General features: G+C 37.5%; 1 protein-coding gene across 1 annotated transcript in view; it reads right to left on the reverse strand.

Annotated features, from left to right (window-relative positions):
- The window catches only part of LOC126366160 (protein O-mannosyl-transferase TMTC1-like), a 247,103-nt gene that overhangs the window by 134,198 nt on the left and 95,710 nt on the right, over positions 1-17,195 (reverse strand). The window contains exon 2 of the mRNA XM_050009112.1: positions 3,614-4,276. Within this exon, the coding sequence (XP_049865069.1) occupies positions 3,614-3,912 (299 nt within the window). The 5' untranslated portion in view covers positions 3,913-4,276. The remainder of the gene's footprint in view (positions 1-3,613; positions 4,277-17,195) is intronic.

The raw sequence follows: 17,195 nt of genomic DNA on the forward strand, positions 1-17,195 counted from the left end.
ACTTTAAGTTATACCTGTCAACTTCTTATTTTCCGAAAAGGAAAGAGACGGATGATTGACAGTCGTAAATTTTAGGAAGGATGAGTAAATGAATGAATAACCTGGGCGAATCAAAAAGTATCTCGCTGGTATGCCACCGTTTACCGTTTGACGTATGCTGTCAACTGAATTCTGTCGAGTTATTGGCCGATGTAAAATGTTTAGACGGTTGTTATAGATTTCTACATAAAATTGACGTGTATTCTATAAATTTTATGCCTGTCGATTACCCATCTCTTCCTTTTTCAGCGGATAAGAAAATGACAGGTATAACTTAAAATAAAATTAGATGGCGTCTGCAGGAATTAGCATCAAAGGGTTAAACATACTAAATCATTTCCCTGTACATTTATTTAAATTTTGGACAGGCCTAACCTATTACTGCTGCAACAATGTTTTCGTAATGACGACCAAAACAGCGAGCCTAACTCCTTGTTTACTCCGTGCCTGAGAACTGCCTATTTATAATGTCTACGTAGACCACAATTATAATAATTATGAAAAACAGGCAAGGTTGCAATTAGCGGGAACTCTCAGCAAATTGAGGTAATCGTTAACCTTCGAGCGACGGATCTGGGCCGGCCCGCACCGACGCGAGGTAATGACGCTGCGGCACGCACCGTGACGTTTGGTGACGTTTGGATGCTCATTTCCCTGTCTTACCGGCTGTCATTTTAACGTGCTCAAATTATTTACGTGTCTGCCACCATCTTATTTCGCTACACTGTAACCGTAAACACAGTCGCGGTAATATTAGGTTAAATACAAAATCTGACTTAGCGTGACCGCCTTGTTTTTACTTCGTTTAAAATAACAGCAGAGTTTTATAGCGCAGGTATTTTTATGCTTTATTATTCTTTTCGGGCTTACACTAAGTTACTATGGCAACGCTGGATATGTTGCCAATTGTTAGTTGGCCTACGATGGTATAGTGGGACAAGTAAATAAGTAAATACCTACTTAATACTTACTGCTACGTTAAAATCAACCAATCAATCAATAATACTTTATTGAACAACAACATATACAAAGGACATAAACATACGAATAAAACATAAGCACAATAGGCGCCCTTATTGCTAAACAGCAATTTCTGCCAGGCCCCCAAAAAAATGAGAATAAAAATAAGGAGATTATAATTTTTATACCTATGTAATACTTTTTAAAAACTGGCTCAAGTGGTTTAATTTAGTTAATAAGTCCTAATTACTGGAGTGAGTGTGTATTTTTAATGTGCGACTAACATCGTTTTTAAGTGATTGTAACTAACAAGTGAGCCTAAGTTATCTTATCTTTTCTTAATAACAACATAACATAAACTCCATAAGTACATATTCCAACTAGGGTAGTCAGAGGGACATCCATCGCAAGATTGCTTGGATTGCTGTATCTAAACTGCGCCAGGCTGACACATTGTCGGTCGCATTCATCATTTTGTTATCTTTATTTTTTTTTAATTTACATTTTACTTTTTACTTTTATGCTTTTCTTTTGTACAATTAGATTTAGGCTAGTTTATCTTTCCTGTAAGTCCATTGCATGCCGTTGTCACCTATAATTAGGGTAACAATTACTATGTCATTTTCTGAAGATCTTTATTGTATGAGACTTGTTGTTAACTCTGTTGGTGACCTTTAATAAATAAATAATAAGACTACTACTAAGTACCTACACTTTACCGACCTTACTGTTAGACGAACAATAGGCGGTGAGCCGTGGGCGTGATTTAACACATAATTCAAATTCACAAACAAAACAAACGCCCGTTCTACATTTCACACGACACAATGAGATGTTGTCTTCTCTAAAGGAATATTTCTCGATTTATAAACAAAACATTGTAGATGGTGTTTCCATGTACCATGGCGGGTCGTTTACATATCGCGCCGCTGTCGCGCGAGGCGCCACAAATCACCCCTCTTTCATACCGGTAGGGTGACACCTCTACAAGGACAGCCTGTGAAAGCTCAATTAATAGCATAACGTGCGAAAATTTTGTTAAAAAGAATGTCATTTTTGTAAATGATAGCAAAATTATTTTTTTATCTTCGGTAAGCATTGTTTTAAGTTTACGCGGTTATCATCATAATTAAAACACATAATAACGGTTTCTTACCGCGTTTAAAGCAGGGATATGAGACTCTCGATATTTCGACACTGTTGCAAGTGCCATGATCACGGGATGGTCTCATATCCCTGCTTTAAACGCGGTAAGATCCCGTTATTATGTGTTTAAATTTCGGTAAGCATGTTGTTGTTGATGATATAATAACATAACATAACATAAACTCACGCCTATTTCCCACCGGGGTAAGGAGAGACTATAGTATTCCATTTGCTTCGATCCTGACACACTTCTCTTGCTTCCTCCGCATTCATCAATCGCTTCATACACGCACGCCGGTTCAGAGTAGATCGTATTGAACCTTTTCTAAGGACATCTCCAATTTGGTCATCGTAAGTGATGATATAATAGGACCAAGAAACGCGCGGTAAGGCGTATCTTTTTAATTCGCGTGTATTGATCGATCGAGTCATCGAGCCATTACCAGGTTACTTGTTGCCGAAAAAACTCGATACAACAAGGCGTTAGTAACAAAAACGTAATCTTAGAAGACACGTCTCATATTGGAGCGTAGAAAAAGCGGCCGGCGGACAAACGGCGCGAAATGATACAATGATTGATGGTCCCCCTCCATCTGTGGGAGAACTGAACCCCCCATCATAATGACCGTGACGGCGCTAAACCGAGTGGACAGCCCATTCGTTGCGGTTTACACGCGAATAATTGGGGACTTACAGCTTGTTACGCGTTAGACAATATTGTCATGTGACTATTCGGTTTCAATGAATTTTGAAAGATAATTTGTGTATTATATTATTACAAAACCCCGATGCGATCCCGCCGGCGTGGTTGACGATTTCCCTCATTCAGCGCTTATCGCTATCGAACCACTAAGGTCGATTAATTCTTTCAAATATCTTTCCTCTCAGACGACGCCCTGAGCCGAGGTTCACGCCCATCTGGGCACCCTCAGGCATGTTGTCTTAAACGTTGTACCGGGTGAGAGCGTTCAGCGCTCCCCATTTGTCCGGCCAAGTAGTTAATGCCATCTGCGGCAAATCTACAATAAGTCACGACAAAAAAAATATAGGTATTATTATAAAATAATGACTTAAACATTGTACAAGGTTTAAAATATAATCCGCAAATAATTCCATTAAAATCCGTCTGGTATATATTTTAAGCTGGCTTTAGTGGTCGCTTGTAGTACGCGGTAAGAGTTTTTTGAAAATCTTATATTTTGCTTTCGGATAAGATGCTCGAATATAATAAGTAACAAGAATCCATTATGAACGTATTCCTAGAAAATCTTTCCGTTCAACCCATTATACTTAATACAATATTCACAACGTAGATATGCTTGCGTTACAGAAAATAATATAAATATTTCATGTAAACCTAACCTTAATTAGGTTAGCTGGAAGAAAGCTCGTTTACCTGTGCTGTCTGTTTCCTTTGCATTTTTCATTTTTCTATCCTGTACTGTGTACAAATAAATAAATTACTTACCTAAACGACAACGTGGTCAGCGGGCGGTAGGACTTGTGGCTGTTGGGGTCCGACATCGGCGTGCCCCAGAAGTCATTAACAAACACACTGAGCACTGGGTTAGCACCGTTCACATCACGATTGGACACTATCGCGGGGATGTCGTCGTGCACGAACTCGCCGGCGAGGCTGTTGGCGTATGTGAGTGCGCCCACACACGCCACCAGCGCGTACATCGCCAGGTCGCTGTCGCACGCGCTGCGCCATGACTTTGACTGCGAGCTTTCTTCCCGAACCGGCGGGAGCGGGCGCCGCCGCATCCTCCCAAAAAGGGGTGCTTTAATCACACCCAATTTTAAAACCAAATCATCGATTCACAAAAGGTCCGTAAACGGTGCTTTATCAAGGAAGAGTGCCCCCCGTCTGTTTGTTGGTCCGGTTATCCGGGTGATGGATCGTCGGCGCCGCATAAATCAACATCGCGGGTCAGCGGCGACCGCTGATGTCATATTCATGAGTCCGCCCGGTTCCCGGCGCCCGGGTCCGCGCCCGACTAAACGATAGTCCGGGAAGAGCGCCCTCCTTTTTCCTTATTTCTTTTTTTGCCAACTCTTGCTTCGGTTCGGGTTCCGTTTGAACAGTTTCTTCGTAATTTATGTCTCACTCAACTTGCTTTATTGCAGCCTGCAACAAAAGAAATTCAAATTTAAACTTTGCTAAAGTGAATAAAGCAGTTATTGTAAAATAACCATTTGACGACACTATAAACTGGCAAAAAGTACCTATAGGCTGGTAACAAAGTAACTTTGAACAAAACTAGGGTATTAAATACGTAAGTTGGTACTTTTTTATGTTTACGTAAACTGCGTCTTCAAATGCAAACTTCGTGAAACGTAAACGGTGATAGTTTCTACAAATTGGCGAATCAAGCGATCGCGTGACGACTGGGGAAATGAACGTAGACATTATTAGACAAGTTTGAATGAATTAGCAGGGGTGGGGAGGGGTCTTCTCGTATTCCAACTGTCGGAACAAGTTTCAACCTTTAGGGGGCCCGCTACTTCAATTTACATTTATGATTTGTAATTTTGAATAGTAATCGAACGATAGGTACCTACTTAAAAACAAATTAAAGTTCTAAATTAGTTTAAAACATAGATACAGCTATTTGTTACAAGAAATCATGTTGCTACAATGACTACCATTTAAATTTGGTTGTCGTTATAAGCGTTAAAGTGTCATCATCATCATCATCAGCCGTACGACGCCTACTGCTAAAGTGTACTTACATTTATATTTTGTTTTAATTTTTCTTAAAAAATGAATAAGTAAAAAAGTATAATGTAGTAAGTTATGTAGTAAGTAATTACTTACTACATTATACTTTATATATATATATATATATATATATATATATATTATATATATATAATATATATATATATATATATATATATATATATATATATATATATATATATATATATATATATATATATATATATATATATATATATATATTATATATATATAATATATATATATATATATATATATATATATATATATATATATATATTATATATTATATATATATATATATATATATATATATATATACGTAACTACTTTGTAAGTAAGTAAGTAGTAGTATATGTATAATTTATAATTTATATAGTTTAGTATTAATCATAAAATTATTAAATAATATTACTTTTATTTGTCACATACATAAAAATCATTAAAACTGTTTAGTATTCATATAGTTTGTTCGTTTTCCTTTACGATAAATGTTGTGTACGCATATAATTGGCAAGCATATATACCAAGTCTTTCTATTTATAATGATGTCTGAAAATGTTTCATTATGTATTGCTGTATGTGTACCTAAATAAATAAATACCATTATGATATATACGCCAATAGGCTACTTGACAACCTAGTCAAAGATACTTTTAAGAAACATCCAAACAAAAGTTTTCTTTGAAGTTTGTAAAATACTGTCCTGTGACGTTATCAATAAAGGCGGTCTAACGTACTCATAAACATATACATAAACTGCCTATATACGTCTCACTGCTGGGCACAGGCCTCCCCTCAATCAACCGGGGGGTATGGAGCATACTCCACCACGCTGCTCCAATGCGGGTTGGTGGAGGTGTTTTTACGGCTAATAGCCGGGACCAACGGCTTAACGTGCCCTCCGAAGCAGGTAATCATCTTACTTTTTCGGACAATTAGGTGATTCAAGCCTGAAAAGTCATTACCAAACAAAGGACAGTCTCACAAAGTGATTTCGACAATGTCCCCATCGGGAATCGAACCCGGACCTCCAGATCGTGAGCCTAACGCTCTAACCACTAGACCACGGAGGCTGTTACCTAATTACTCATTGTTACCTAATTCATAAATAAAATTTAAAAATAAGTCGAATTGTAAAATGAGATTGATTTTCGGTCATCTTAGACTGGCTTCTATTTTTAGATTAGCATATTTTATTATAAATTATCTTTGACCCACTCAAATACCCTAATAATGACATTGTGCGTTAAGCTGGTTGCGGCTTCATTATATACTTTTTTATAAATAAGTAGGTGACTCTTCTTCTTATTCTATCGTGTGGGTTGTGAGGTGAATTACCAACCTCATCAACCCAGTCTGTGTGTTATTAAGCTGTCAGAGGCCCCTGGCATGGCTCATGTAACGACCACTTACTTAAATCAGTAAGTAGTAACCGGGACCAACGGCTTAACGTGCCTTCCGAAGCACGCGGATCATCTTACTTTTTGGGCAATCAGGTGATCAGCTTATAATGTCCTAACCAAATTAGAGATCACAAAGTGATTTTTGTGATATGTCCCCACCGGGATTCGAACCCGGGACCTCCGGTTCGTGAGCACAACGCTCAACCACTGGACTACTGAAGTCGTTAACTGAATCAGTTTTGCCGCACTATCGACAGTTTGACTAACAAATAGTTGACCTAGAAGATTTTTGATAGCATCGCTAGCTGAGTTTCATCAATACTATCGACACACAGCAGTACTACCGTTAAAATATCGATAGTATCGATACTAATATTTACTTTTTTATCGATATCAGCATATCAAACATGATCAGACAAAGAAATGGTCGACTTTACGAAGAAAGTGTAGTAGTACCTACCTATTATTTAAACAAGTACTTACAATAAACATGCGACGTCCTATATCCCTCGCGACTATCACACAAAATGGACCTAATAGCAAGCTGGCAACAAGATATGAATTTATTTCTTGACACATTTCACATGATTCTCCACAAACCGTGTCAGCATTGTAAGTACTGTGAAGAAGAGGGCCATTTACTGCGCGTATCACATCTTATTTTGTCTCGGCGGAATTGGAACTCAAAATATATAACTTTGTGGCACATTAATTATCATTTAATAATGGTATAAGTAGATTTTTACCACCATTCACCATCTTCGGTGTGAAGTTGAGTGATAGAGTGAGAAACAGTGTGATAAGACAGAGATGTGGTGTAAAAAACGACATAGTGACTAAGATTGAGAAGGTGGATGTTAGGTTGGTTTGGACACGTATAGCGGCTGAATAATATAAAGCGAAAGTTGAGGGTAGGGCTGGCAGAGGAAGACCGAGAAGGACTTACATTGACCAAATTGGAGATGTCCTTAGAAAAGGTTTAATACGATCTACTCTGAACCGGCGTGCGTGTATGAAGCGATTGATTAATGTGGAGGAAGCAAGAGAAGTGTGTCAGGATCGAAGAAAATGGAATTGTATAGTCTCTGCTTACCCCGGTGGGAAATGGGCGTGAGTTTATGTATGTATGTAAGTTATCACCATTTAACATCACATTTAACAATTCTACTCTTCACTTTACTACTCTCCAACGGCGCGCGGATAGATGAATGTGAAGGAATCAAGAGATGTATGTCAGACAGGAACGAAGGAAATAGGCGTTAGTCAATAAATTAATTATTTAATACAATACTGATTATATTTAAATTATATTATTATTATATGTTTGTCATTTCCATACCTCGGGACTATGGAGTCCCGGACTATTATTATTATTTATTTATTATCTTTGAGATTCTCAATATTGTTAAGAAATATTGGTGTACTAATGAAATACACGGGCCTAGGCCAAGCGTATTTCAGTTATTATGATTAATTATAATTATTTTTTTATATATATTTTTTTGGGAGGGGGTATGGAGCATACTCCATACCCCCTCCGGTTGATTGAAGGGAGGCCTGTGCCCAGCAGTGGGACGTATATAAGCAGTTTATGTTATGTATATATTTTTTTTATTTGATTTGATTTGATTAATAATAACGTCCCTAAGACGTATGCATATCTAATTACGACCTTATTTAATCGATATGCTAAATAGAAGACAAGTAAACGTATAGGTATATACGTTAAGGCGTGTTCCTCCAACTAAACTCAGTAGAGTCCCGGCGGATAGCCTCGTTGCTGTGACGAATGAGCTCCGTAATCGACGCCCTAGTTCCCAACCTTTACTCCATCATAGTAAAAATACAACAGCTGGTTATCTCCATCAGTTCATTCATAACGATTGGCTTGTTTTTAAAGCAATGGTAACAGTTCTTACATACCGCTTAGTGAGTAGTACGCAGTGAAAATAGTTCATAGTTTATTTTTTCTTTACATCAATGTACTCACGTGAACATGCCGAAGATAAGTCCGAAATTCATTTTTCAATGCTTAACTTGTCTAACGCCGGAGATATTAATAGTTAAAGTGTGATACGATGCTCCGTCCCGTTGTAGCAAAACGATACGTGTATTATAACTGTATGGCACTGGGAACAAGTGATTCCTATTGCCATTTCTTTTAAACTTCCTGCATTTGGATGGCTGTACCTATTTAATTTTTCAACACAAAAATAAATTTCGATTCTGTTTTCACACTTGGATATCAACTCATGTCTATTTTGTAACTATAATGTAAAACGTTTAATTTTTGGTATGTGTCGGCTGTCCTATAGCTTAAACACAGTAAACAAACGTATTTACACATACGGCTATGTGGGGCGACGGAGTGCGAAGCACGATACCCGCTGATATGTTTTTACTATGTCTCCGTGAAATATGAAACCAGGGAATGAATTCATAATGACAAAGATTATTAATATAGATGACAACACAGATTTAAAGCATACTCGTATTGCGTTTATACCTATAAGTAATGGTCGCGCCGAAATATCTGGATTTTTGAAAGCTTTTCTCGTGTTTATCTTACTGAATAATAGTAATTATTTGTGGTGTTTTTATGACAGAAATACTTATTTATGGCGTCCGGTCTAATTTGAATATTGTAACGTGACACTATTCTGTGATAAATATACTTACTTGTAGATTTTAGTCACTTTAAATCACACACTCACATATAAGTATACATAGTAGGTATGCAATAGTAGTAGTCTGCAAATTTTTTTTAAATATACATTTATTTGTATTTTGAAAACTTTTATAATATAATCCTTATATATGTATAAATAATGTTTATAATAGGGTAGTTTTCAACTGGTAAAATCAGTTACTTTTTACTAAACGTCAAAACACGAAATTACTATGGATTTTGTATGAAAGAGCAACCTGTGACGTCATAGAAAAACGTAACAAACAAAATGTCGCACTTATTATTACATTTTTCTTTACTAACATTCATGAATAATTTAAGTAAATAGAAAAATAAAACGTTTTTAGTCACCTTTATTTAGTAATCAGATTTTCATAATTTATCTTTCACCTTTTTTTCACATGTTTCACAAATAAATGATTATGAATTATTACCTAGGATACTACCTAACTCTATAGGTAAGTCGTATTGGAGTAGACAATATAATATAGCCTTTTATTCAGATCGCTTGATACAATGGATTTTTAAACTTATTTAAACAACTAACATTAAAAACTTAGACTTATTAAGTACGAATGAAATTAGATTAATATTTGTTGCTTGGTTATCTTTCCTAGATCTGTTTGCCAGTCGGCAAAGGCCTCCTCCAACCTTTTCCATTCCTTTCTTTCTTGAGCCACTCTGTTCCATGTGACTCCCGCCACTCGTCTAACGTCGTCGTCCCACCTTTTCTGTGGTCGGCCCCTTTTTCTTTTACCTTCCCTTGGGTACCACCACGTCACCCTTTTGCTCCATTTATCTTGTCCTCTAACCAGGTGACCTGCCCATCGCCATTTGAGTCTTTTAATTTTGTGTATGGCGAATTCGGCGTTGGCTTAAACCGAATGTTCGGCCGAAGTTCGAATTCGGTTTAATCCACATTAGGCCCATCACTAATCAGAAAACTGAATATTTGATCGATTCCTGAAGGTTAATGGAAGGAGTCGACAGCATTCTTAGGCCAAACTTACTACTTAGAAGTAAAAATAATGCAAATGTATTGAATATGAGTGGCAACGCTTAGAAAACCGTATATTTGATCGATTTATGAAGGTTGTTGGAAGGAGTCGACAGCATTCTTAGGGCAAACTTACTACTTGGGGATAAAATTTATACAAATGTATTCAGTATGAGTGGCAACGCTTAGAAAACCGTATATTTGATCAATTTATGAAGGTTGTTGGAAGGAGTCGACAGCATTCTTAGGCCAAACTTACTACATGGGGATAAAATTGACGCAAATGTATTGACTTTGAGTGGCATCTCTTAGAAAACTGTAGAATTCATCGATTCATGAAGGTTTGTGGAAGGAGTCGACAGCATTCTTAGGCCAAACTTACTACTTGGGGATAAAATTGGTGCAAATGTATTGACTTTGAGTGGCAACTCTCAGAAAACTGTAGAATTGGTCGATTCATGAAGGTTCGTGGAAGGAGTCGACAGCATTCTTAGGCTAAACTTACTTATTGGGGATAAAATTAATGCAAATGTATTGACTTTGAGTGGCAACTCTTAGAAAACTGTAGAATTCATCGATTCATGAAGGTTCGTGGAAGGAGTCGACAGCATTCTTAGGCCAAACTTGCTACTTGGGGATAAAATTTATGCAAATATATTGACTTTGAGTGGCAACTCTTAGAAAACTGTAGAATTGGTCGATTCATGAAGGTTGGTGGAAGGAGTCGACAGCATTCTTAGGCCAAACTTACTACTTGGGGATAAAATTGATGCAAATGTATTGACTTTGAGTGGCAACTCTTAGAAAACTGTAGAATTGATCGATTCATGAAGGTTGGTGGAAGGAGTCGACAGCATTCTTAGGCCAAACTTACTACTTGGGGATAAAATTGATGCAAATGTATTGACTTTGAGTGGCAATTTTTAGAAAACTGTAGAATTGGTCGATTAATGAAGGTCGGTGGAAGGAGCCGACAGCATTCTTAGGCCAAACTTACTACATGGGGATAAAATTGACGCAAATGTATTGACTTTGAGTGGCATCTCTTAGAAAACTGTAGAATTGATCGATTCATGAAGGTTCGTGGAAGGAGTCGACAGCATTCTTAGGCCAAACTTACGACTTGGGTATAAAATTTATGCAAATATATTGACTTTGAGTGGCAACTCTTAGCAAACTGTAGGATTGGTCGATTCATGAAGGTTGGTGGAAGAAGTCGACAGCATTCTTAGGCCAAACTTACTACTTGGGGATAAAATTGATGCAAATGTATTGACTTTGAGTGGCATCTCTTAGAAAACTGTAGAATTCATCGATTCATGAAGGTTCGTGGAAGGAGTCGACAGCATTCTTAGGCCAAACTTACTACTTGGGGATAAAATTGATGCAAATGTATTAACTTTGTGTGGCAACTCTTAGAAAACTGTAGAATTGATCGATTCATGAAGGTTCGTGGAAGGAGTCGACAGCATTCTTAGGCCAAACTTACTACTTGGGTATAAAATTTATGTAAATATATTGACTTTGAGTGGCAACTCTTAGAAAACTGTAGAATTGGTCGATTCATTAAGGTTGGTGGAAGAAGTCGACAGCATTCTTAGGCCAAACTTACTACTTGGGGATAAAATTGATGCAAATGTATTGACTTTGAGTGGCATCTCTTAGAAAACTGTAGAATTCATCGATTCATGAAGGTTCGTGGAAGGAGTCGACAGCATTCTTAGGCCAAACTTACTACTTGGGTATAAAATTTATGTAAATATATTGACTTTGAGTGGCAACTCTTAGAAAACTGTAGAATTGGTCGATTCATGAAGGTTTGTGGAAGAAGTCGACAGCATTCTTAGGCCAAACTTACTACTTGGGTATAAAATTTATGCAAATATATTGACTTTGAGTGGCAACTCTTAGAAAACTGTAGAATTGGTCGATTTATGAAGGTTGGTGGAAGGAGTCGACAGCATTCTTAGGCCAAACTTACTACTTGGGGATAAAATTGATGCAAATGTATTGACTTTGTGTGGCATCTCTTAGAAAACTGTAGAATTGATCGATTCATGAAGGTTCGTGGAAGGAGTCGACAGCATTCTTAGGCCAAACTTACTATTTCGGGATAAAATTGATGCAAATGTATTAACTTTGAGTGGCAACTCTTAGAAAACTGTAGAATTGATCGATTCATGAAGGTTCGTGGAAGGAGTCGACAGCATTCTTAGGCCAAACTTACTACTTGGGGATAAAATTGATGCAAATGTATTAACTTTGTGTGGCAACTCTTAGAAAACTGTAGAATTGATCGATTCATTAAGGTTCATGGAAGTAGTCGACAGCATTCTTAGGCCAAACTTACTACTTGGGTATAAAATTTATGCAAATATATTGACTTTGAGTGGCAACTCTTAGAAAACTGTAGAATTGGTCGATTCATGAAGGTTGGTGGAAGGAGTCGACAGCATTCTTAGGCCAAACTTACGACTTGGGTATAAAATTTATGCAAATATATTGACTTTGAGTGGCAACTCTTAGAAAACTGTAGAATTGGTCGATTCATGAAGGTTGGTGGAAGAAGTCGACAGCATTCTTAGGCCAAACTTACTACTTGGTGATAAAATTGATGCAAATGTATTGACTTTGAGTGGCATCTCTTAGAAAACTGTAGAATTCATCGATTCATGAAGGTTCGTGGAAGGAGTCGACAGCATTCTTAGGCCAAACTTACTACTTGGGGATAAAATTGATGCAAATGTATTAACTTTGTGTGGCAACTCTTAGAAAACTGTAGATTTCATCGATTCATGAAGGTTCGTGGAAGGAGTCGACAGCATTCTTAGGCCAAACTTACTACTTGGGGATAAAATTGATGCAAATGTATTGACTTTGAGTGGCATCTCTTAGAAAACTGTAGAATTCATCGATTCATGAAGGTTCGTGGAAGGAGTCGACAGCATTCTTAGGCCAAACTTACTACTTGGGGATAAAATTGATGCAAATGTATTGACTTTGAGTGGCATCTCTTAGAAAACTGTAGAATTCATCGATTCATGAAGGTTCGTGGAAGGAGTCGACAGCATTCTTAGGCCAAACTTACTACTTGGGGATAAAATTGATGCAAATGTATTAACTTTGTGTGGCAACTCTTAGAAAACTGTAGATTTCATCGATTCATGAAGGCTCGTGGAAGGAGTCGACAGCATTCTTAGGCCAAACTTACTACTTGGGGATAAAATTGATGCAAATGTATTAACTTTGTGTGGCAACTCTTAGAAAACTGTAGAATTGATCGATTCATGAAGGTTCGTGGAAGGAGTCGACAGCATTCTTAGGCCAAACTTACTACTTGGGGATAAAATTGATGCAAATGTATTGACTTTAAGTGGCATCTCTTAGAAAACTGTAAAATTCATCGATTCATGAAGGTTCGTGGAAGGAGTCGACAGCATTGTTAGGCCAAACTTACTACTTGGGGATAAAATTGATGCAAATGTATTAACTTTGTGTGGCAACTCTTAGAAAACTGTAGAATTGATCGATTCATGAAGGTTCGTGGAAGTAGTCGACAGCATTCTGAGGCCAAACTTACTACTTGGGTATAAAATTTATGCAAATATATTGACTTTGAGTGGCAACTCTTAGAAAACTGTAGAATTGGTCGATTCATGAAGGTTGGTGGAAGGAGTCGACAGCATTCTTAGGCCAAACTTACGACTTGGGTATAAATTTTATACAAATATATTGACTTTGAGTGGCAACTCTTAGAAAACTGTAGAATTGGTCGATTCATGAAGGTTGGTGGAAGAAGTCGACAGCATTCTTAGGCCAAACTTACTACTTGGTGATAAAATTGATGCAAATGTATTGACTTTGAGTGGCATCTCTTAGAAAACTGTAGAATTCATCGATTCATGAAGGTTCGTGGAAGGAGTCGACAGCATTCTTAGGCCAAACTTACTACTTGGGGATAAAATTGATGCAATTGTATTAACTTTGAGTGGCAACTCTTAGAAAACTGTAGAATTGATCGATTCATGAAGGTTCGTGGAAGGAGTCGACAGCATTCTTAGGCCAAACTTACTACTTGGGTATAAAATTTATGCAAATATATTGACTTTGAGTGGCAACTCTTAGAAAACTGTAGAATTGGTCGATTTATGAAGGTTGGTGGAAGGAGTCGACAGCATTCTTAGGCCAAACTTACTACTTGGGGATAAAATTGATGCAAATGTATTGACTTTGTGTGGCATCTCTTAGAAAACTGTAGAATTGGTCGATTCATGAAGGTTGGTGGAAGGAGTCGACAGCATTCTTAGGCCAAACTTACGACTTGGGTATAAAATTTATGCAAATATATTGACTTTGAGTGGCAACTCTTAGAAAACTGTAGAATTGGTCGATTCATGAAGGTTGGTGGAAGAAGTCGACAGCATTCTTAGGCCAAACTTACTACTTGAGGATAAAATTGATGCAAATGTATTGACTTTGTGTGGCAACTCTTAGAAAACTGTAGAATTCATCGATTCATGAAGGTTCGTGGAAGGAGTCGACAGCATTCTTAGGCCAAACTTACTACTTGGGTATAAAATTTATGCAAATATATTGACTTTGAGTGGCAACTCTTAGAAAACTGTAGAATTGGTCGATTCATGAAGGTTGGTGGAAGGAGTCGACAGCATTCTTAGGCCAAACTTACGACTTGTGTATAAAATTTATGTAAATATATTGACTTTGAGTGGCAACTCTTAGAAAACTGTAGAATTGGTCGATTCATGAAGGTTGGTGGAAGAAGTCGACAGCATTCTTAGGCCAAACTTACTACTTGGTGATAAAATTGATGCAAATGTATTGACTTTGAGTGGCAACTCTTAGAAAACTGTAGAATTGGTCGATTTATGAAGGTTGGTGGAAGGAGTCGACAGCATTCTTAGGCCAAACTTACTACTTGGGGATAAAATTGATGCAAATGTATTGACTTTGTGTGGCATCTCTTAGAAAACTGTAGAATTGATCGATTCATGAAGGTTCGTGGAAGGAGTCGACAGCATTCTTAGGCCAAACTTACTATTTGGGGATAAAATTGATGCAAATGTATTAACTTTGAGTGGCAACTCTTAGAAAACTGTAGAATTGATCGATTCATGAAGGTTCGTGGAAGGAGTCGACAGCATTCTTAGGCCAAACTTACTACTTGGGGATAAAATTTATGCAAATATATTGACTTTGAGTGTCAACTCTTAGAAAACTGTAGAATTGGTCGATTCATGAAGGTTGGTGGAAGAAGTCGACAGCATTCTTAGGCCAAACTTACTACTTGGGGATATAATTGATGCAAATGTATTGACTTTGTGTGGCAACTCTTTGAAAACTGTACAATTCATCGATTCATGAAGGTTCGTGGAAGGAGTCGACAGCATTCTTAGGCCAAACTTACTACTTGGGTATAAAATTTATGCAAATATATTGACTTTGAGTGGCAACTCTTAGAAAACTGTAGAATTGGTCGATTCATGAAGGTTGGTGGAAGAAGTCGACAGCATTCTTAGGCCAAACTTACTACTTGGGGATAAAATTTATGCAAATGTATTGACTTTGAGTGGCAACTCTTAGAAAACTGTAGAATTGATCGATTCATGAAGGTTCGTGGAAGGAGTCGACAGCATTCTTAGGCCAAACTTACGACTTGGGTATAAAATTTATGCAAATATATTGACTTTGAGTGGCAACTCTTAGAAAACTGTAGAATTGGTCGATTCATGAAGGTTGGTGGAAGAAGTCGACAGCATTCTTAGGCCAAACTTACTACTTGGGGATAAAATTGATGCAAATGTATTGACTTTGAGTGGCAACTCTTAGAAAACTGTAGAATTGATCGATTCATGAAGGTTCGTGGAAGGAGTCGACAGCATTCTTAGGCCAAACTTACTACTTGGGGATAAAATTGATGCAAATGTATTGACTTTGAGTGGCAACTCTTAGAAAACTGTAGAATTGATCGATTCATGAAGGTTGGTGGAAGGAGTCGACAGCATTCTTAGGCCAAACTTACTACTTGGGTATAAAATTTATGCAAATGTATTGACTATGAGTGGCATCTCTTAGAAAACTGTAGAATTCATCGATTCATGAAGGTTTGTGGAAGGAGTCGACAGCATTCTTAGGCCAAACTTACTACTTGGGGATAAAATTGGTGCAAATGTATTGACTTTGAGTGGCAACTCTTAGAAAACTGTAGAATTGGTCGATTCATGAAGGTTCGTGGAAGGAGTCGACAGCATTCTTAGGCCAAACTTACTACTTGGGGATAAAATTGATGCAAATGTATTGACTTTGAGTGGCAACTCTTAGAAAACTGTAGAATTGATCGAATCATGAAGGTTGGCGGAAGGAGTCGACAGCATTCTTAGGCCAAATTTACTACTTAGGGGTAAAATTTATGCAAATGTATTGACTATGAGTGGCAACGCTTAGAAAACTGTATATTTGATCGATTCATGAAGGTTGTTGGAAGGAGTCGATAGCATTGATAGGCAAAACTTACTACAAAGGGGTAAATTTTATGCAAATATATTGACTTTGAGTGGCAACTCTCAGAAAACTGTATATTTGATCGATTCATGAAGGTTGGTGGAAGGAGTCCACAGCATTCTTAGGCCAAACTTACTACTTGGGGATAAAATATAAATTAGGGATGGGCCGAAGTTCGTTTCATATTCGTTTTAACCAAAATTCGGCAGGTTTAACCGAATTTCGTTATTCGGCCGAAATTCGTCATTAGGTTGACGAGCGATACATTCAGCGGATCACAGAGTAATTCAATATCGTTATATTTGGTTCCGTCCCCACGGCAGATGTATCAAGATTTTCAAACTAATTTACGTTGATCCGCTCCAATATTCGACAGGCGTCGAATTTAGTCGATGTTATCTCGATATAATTATCGGTGGAGCCGAGTTCGTGAACAGTTACGAACATGAGCAACGATCACGAGGCGGGATGATAGCGCGTGCATGTGTGTGTGTGTCTCTGTGTGTGTGTGTGTGTGTGTGTGTGTGTGAGTGTGTGTGTGTAGACTACTACTACACATAGACAAACACATCTGTGCACAATACGCAACTCTACTGTCCTACCTTATTATTGTTTAGACTTATATAAGTAGGCAACAGAAATAAAAACAATGAGAATCTTTTAAAAGTAAAAATCTAATGAAAAACCGACCGA

The sequence above is a fragment of the Pectinophora gossypiella genome, chromosome 4 (assembly GCF_024362695.1).
Source record: "Pectinophora gossypiella chromosome 4, ilPecGoss1.1, whole genome shotgun sequence".
Classification (NCBI taxonomy): domain Eukaryota; kingdom Metazoa; phylum Arthropoda; class Insecta; order Lepidoptera; family Gelechiidae; genus Pectinophora; species Pectinophora gossypiella.